The sequence below is a fragment of the Hyposmocoma kahamanoa genome, unplaced genomic scaffold, assembly GCF_003589595.1.
Source record: "Hyposmocoma kahamanoa isolate Upper Pololo Valley unplaced genomic scaffold, ASM358959v1 95, whole genome shotgun sequence".
Taxonomy (NCBI): Eukaryota; Metazoa; Arthropoda; class Insecta; order Lepidoptera; family Cosmopterigidae; genus Hyposmocoma; species Hyposmocoma kahamanoa.
The window spans coordinates 4,766,137-4,772,005 of record NW_020654972.1 but is presented as its reverse complement, the minus strand read 5'-3'; the positions used below and the strand labels follow the sequence as shown (position 1 = coordinate 4,772,005).

Sequence of the window (5,869 nt, the reverse complement as noted above, 5' to 3'; positions counted from 1 at the left end):
CGCGTAACGTATGTATAAAAAAAAATCGAATTGAGAATCTCCTCTTTTTTTGTAGTCGGTTAAAAATGACTGGCCTAAACCTAGTGGCCGCCATTAAGGAAAATAATAGTAAATACTTTTTAACCGATCCTAAGAAAATGCAAATGCATAAAGCAAATGTTTCTAAAGTCTTATACTCAGAACAAAGACTGAGCATTAGTGTTTTTTCTTTTGAGTAATCATCTGTAGGTACAAATAGTCTTCGGTCATTATGAATTTGGACAATTTGCTCTTTTATTGCTGTGTGTTTTTTATTCTAAATTAATTGAGCGTTATGTCTGTAAGCGTCTTTAGTATTTAATGACTTATAAGTCATCAACATCATCATCAGTCAGTCCGCCAGGTCGTCAGGTGGTAGATTCGTGTTCCTTTGTTAAGCTGATTGTGGTCAACCAGACAAGACTGGCCTAATAAAGAAAACCTTACACTGGACCCGTTGCTGTTATGACTATATTATTATTTGTTTCTACTAACTATGTAGCCAAGGGCGCATTTATTAGACACAAATTTCATTGCGTTCAACCCGCGCGGCCGCACACGATCGCCGAGGGGAGTCCGCGGCGGCCGCTGCGTGGTCGAAGAGCGGAGTCCGCGTTGCCGCCGCACAGCGACCGCATGCGTCTAACTGTCATGGCAAAATACGCTCTATTTGTTTAGCTTTCACGTTTTAACTTAAATGAGTGTCCCGGGCACGCGGGCGAGCTTGGCTTGAATTTGGTCTACGCGTTGTATTATTCAGAGGAATTAAAATGTTGTTGCCTAGTTAATGTAATTCAGATTCGCCATTTATGTACACGAAGGCGTGGGAACCGGGCGGTCACTGCGCGGCGGCCGCGTGAAAACTTTCCCCTCGTGAAACTGGGCGCGTTGTTGGCCACACACGTTGCGGCCTACACGTGCAACTGCACACGGAAACCTGATACCTGCTACTGATACTAACGAGGTTGAGGGGCTTGCACACCGGTTTTCATGGTGTCGTCATCTCTGAAGTTCTGCGTTCGATCCCCGGCCGGGTCAATTATAGAAACTAACTTTTCAATGTTGTCTCGGGTCTGGGTGTTTGTGGTACCATTGTTGTTTCCAATTTCCATAACACAAGTGTTTTAGTTGCTCACTTTGGGATAGCAGCGTATGTGATGATAATATTTATTTATTTATCACGTGGGCGCACATTTTACCAAAGAAAAACCTATTTCTGTAAATGGTTTTACTATTTGTGTTTACAATAATTATAGCTGTAAATTCTGATTATTATTTGTTTCTATGATTTTTATTTATTTGTAATCGCAAATATTTTAAATAAATATTTAAATATTTTTAATACTTGTAAATGTTTTTGAAACAACCCGAAATCACTCATCGCGGTATTTCTATTACTAAAACATAATTTATTTATTTGTTCAGCTACTTTCAAAAGTTGGAGAATAAATTTTCGACAATTAATAATGATAACCAATTTATTTGATATCAAACTAGGGTGTTGCTTGTATGTATTATGAGTGCCAGAGCAACGATTTTAACTTCTGATTGATTACCCAAAACACCCAGATCAGAGCCAATGTAATAAAGTTCGTTTTTTGAAATTGATACTTATTATTAAATAATAATTAATTATTGAGCATTGGCTCTAAAGACATTAGCTTGAATAATATTTTTTTAAAGTCTATTTTGTCCTATTTCTGGACAAAGGCCTCCCTCCCCTCCCTCCACACTTCTGTTTTGTGCCACTGAGGTTCGATGTTTTATGTGCGCGTCTAGGTCGTCTCTTTAAATTCTTCTTTTTTACATAATAATACTTATACAAAAAAATTATTTGTGTAAAAACTGTAACGTCAAAAACCTGCCATTTTTTTTTTCAATTTCAATTTGATACCATACACGGCCTAATCCGGCTTAAGGACAGATTAAAAAATACTGCATATATCTGTTTTTATGTAAAGGAGGCAAACGAGCTGACGAGCCACTTGATCGTAGGTAGTCATCATCCCCATGGACATCTGCAACATCAGATGCCTTTGCGTTGTTAGCCTTCCCTAATACTCAATCATTGCTGTTGAAAAACAACAAAATAGTTCATGAAGCGATGATCAAGCAGGTGGACATGATGTTCCCGACGGAAATGAAAGAGCCTGTTAAAGTAACCATTGGGAATAGCAAGGGTGTTGGTGAGTTTTGTCAATTTCACTTAATTATTTTTCAGATAAGTGAAGAATAACATGAATATTTTTGATCATAAAGAATAACATATATAATTTTTTTAGAAACCATAATAGATTTATATGTAATAGTAGTAAGTTCAAATGTGCAAAAGTCCGTCTTTTTTGTTACATGTTTCGAGTTTTACAAATCCTTCTCCGCTAAAATTATCAATAATTTTATATTTTCAGCCAAAAAATATAAAGATATATGCGAAAGCCTATTCAAACATTCAAACAATTTTATTATTCCTTGAAGGAAATTTATTACAACGTTATCAGAGTTGGTAAATAAAATTTCATTTAAAAAGTGAATCTTGTTTATATACGAAATCTCGGGACAGTTGGTAGGTGTACAAATGCCTATTAACATTTTACATCGCGTTTATCCCCCTGTTATACATACATGTTATATATGTTCAAACATTTAGACTGCTCTTCAAGGCAAGTTTTAGAATTGTATTAAAAACCTAAAAGTATATTATAGCACGATTATAATGCGATTACAAATCTTTAGTATATATTATATTGGCACTAACTCTGTGCCTCATTTTATTTTACTATAATTTGTAGTTTTACTTTTTAATCACTATACATAGTGATTAAAAATTGATTGCACAATACACACAATGTGAAAACATAATTCCTAAAAATTTTCTCGAGATAAAAACATAAACACAAACTTACTTCGAAATCTTACAAGAAAACCGCAGCATTTAGTAGGTACTTTACGTATACCAAGGACTTTTATTATATCATCTGAACTAAATATAACACGTATACTAAGAATTACAGTCCTATTTAAGAGTCTGGCTCTGTTGTTAGTGTAGCCTCCTCCACTTCTCACGGTCCTTAGCCATCTTCGTGATCCCTTTACAGCTGCTCACTTTGAGGATTTTGTTTATTCGTTCACTGTGCGCAATTCTTCGTATTCTCTTTCTCTTTCCTTCTATTTTCCTCTTAATTATTACTTTTATAAATTCGACAGTACAACACGTAACAAATGTCCAAAGAACTTCGTTCTATTCCACTAGGATCGACTATATCATATTCAATCATTTAAATCACTATTCAATCATTTAAACTAATAGGACAAAAATATTACAGCTTTTTATTTTTTAGGTTTTAGTCATTAATATTTCACCTTATTCCTTCGATTGTCCTCTTTCTTCTCTAACCCTTTTTAAAAGAAAAATTAAAAATAAGTAAAAAGAAAAACAAAAGGACAAAAAATGATGACATGAAAATCAAAATTAAAATGTAAGAAAAAAATAATACAACGTAGGTACTCATAAAAAAACAAAAGAAAAATACTTTTTTTTGAGTACTTTGTAATGTTTATAACGATGTAATAATGCGGTTTGTTTTCTAACCTCAGTGGTGGTTAAATATTATCCAGTCGCACTTTAAATTACTAAATTATCAGGTCATCTTTCAATGTTGCATTTAAGCTAGATTTTTTATTTTATTTTTTCACGCAAAATAGGCGCGTTGTCGTCGAGTTGCGAACACCAGCCCGTTGCACCAAGTACCAAGTTAAGCTAGATTTCTGTCTAATTAAATGTAAATTAAGATCCAGTTTTTCCATAACCACATATGATCGTTGATTCAAATCAGACATGAAGATCGGTAACTAGTGTATTTAACCATCAGATTATATATTATTGACTGTTTTAAGTGTGGTTTATTTAGTTAAACCTTACATGCGTTGTTTCTTTATAAGGCTGCTGTTGAGTTCTTTACTTAGTGAATTGAAGTTTGCAAGCTAAGACTACATTATATTACGGCGGTTGTAAGTATGAAGGCAAAAGGATTATATTTGTTGGTGATTATTTTTGTATTGATCATTGGTTGTTATGGCGTAAGTATAAAATTTTGTTTTAATTACCTATGTATCTTTTTAGTACCAGTAATATTTAAAGTACTTTAGTGTGTAAGCTAAAGTTTTAAAAAACGTAGTAGAATTCTGTAAAAATCTCCATAAATTAAGAAAGAAATAAAGAATAGACGTTTACTTCTTGATTATCGCAAATAAAGCGATACCACAGACAAAAAAATTCGAAATTAAAAAAAGACTTACTATACATGCACGGTAATTAATGTTGTTACATTTTTGTTGATAGGTTTAATGATATATGTGCCTTATTATTATGTCTGAAAAACATATCGATTTGTGTGCAAACAGATTGACTGCATATTTGCAGTTAATGCGTGAAGACGTAATCAACTTCATGTAGCCAAGACCACAACAGCATGAAGTTGATCACGACTTCACCCATTAACTGCATGCAGTCGATCTCGGCTGCATGAAGTTGGCATGTTGGTTGGTTGGTTGGTTGGTTGGTGGTTAATGCGTGAAGTAATCAATTTCATGCAGTCGAGGTCTCGGATACCGACTTCATGCGTTAATTGCATGCTGTCGTAACCGGCTTCATGCAACTGAAGTTAACGCATGCAATTAACGCGTGAATTCGTTATCGGCTGCATGAAGTTGATTACGACTTCACGCATTGACTGCAAATATGCAGTCAATCTGTTAGTAGCCTAAAATTACACAATAAAAGTCACTACGCTTATCGAATCGATACGGAATCGCCGCCGGTCAGAAAAAGCTTTTTTGTCCATGTAATAAGCAGGGATCGGAAAAGGTAGAGTTTTTTTACCTAAACTTCGAGGAACATAGATAGAATATTTTCAGACACGTATAAGTAGTGAATAGGTTTGGGCGCGCGTTTAGTATCCAAATCTATAGAAGATAGGTCTAATAATACGTCTTTAGTGATCCCAAGACTAGATCGACTAAGACTTTGTAACGATAAGGCACTAAAGGTATGATCCCATACAAAAAATACAAAATTAATTTTTTTCCTACAAAACTATTACATTTATGGCAAAATGTGATATGACGATATTTAATTAGGACAATAGGATCTCTCAATTGGCATTTTTTTAGAGAGATATCGTGAAAAAAATCCTGCGTCCGCAATATCCAACCCACTGTGTCGCAAAGATAAATATAGTGTACCTGCCTGCCCCCAATTACGTCAATTATTAATGTACGTAAGTCATTTCCCGAATCCCGCACACGTCCAGGACCTAAAAAATATTGTCGTAAGGCAGTCTCCATTTTCTGTCTATGTTCCTCGAAGTTGAGGTAAAAAAAACAAACTCTACTTATTCCGATCCCTGGTAATAGGAGCGAAAAAGACGTCTTGCGTTTCGAATGCAGCGAATCGAGCAACGTCTTTTTCATTCATTCATATTGCATTGACATACAGCTTTTTTCTGACCGGCTTAACGTGATTCCGCATTAATATGTGTGGTCACTCCTTTAACCGGTGAAATTACTGACACATGGGACTTGTCAACTTATGTCTCAGGGTGACGGGCGCAATATAGGCCCCTCAGATCTTTGCGATATAAAGCTCTGAGCGGCACCAAACTGTTATGGATAGGCGTGTCGCCAACCACCAGACGCACGATTTGTTCGTACCCTCAGCCCATCCAGTTCATGATTCTCCTACGAATACGAGAGAGGATCATGATGTACTACTGTAATTTTCTTGTAATCAACCTTGTAAAATGTCTATAAAATATACGACAAAAGCATCACATTCTTTAACGAACATAACCGT

General features: G+C 35.2%; 1 protein-coding gene across 1 annotated transcript in view; it reads left to right on the top strand.

Annotated features, from left to right (window-relative positions):
- Positions 1-298: 298 nt before the first annotated feature.
- LOC113238218 (general odorant-binding protein 72-like) overlaps positions 299-5,869 on the top strand; it is an 8,099-nt gene continuing 2,528 nt past the window's right edge. The window contains exon 1 of the mRNA XM_026475003.1: positions 299-319. Within this exon, the coding sequence (XP_026330788.1) occupies positions 314-319 (6 nt within the window). The 5' untranslated portion in view covers positions 299-313. The remainder of the gene's footprint in view (positions 320-5,869) is intronic.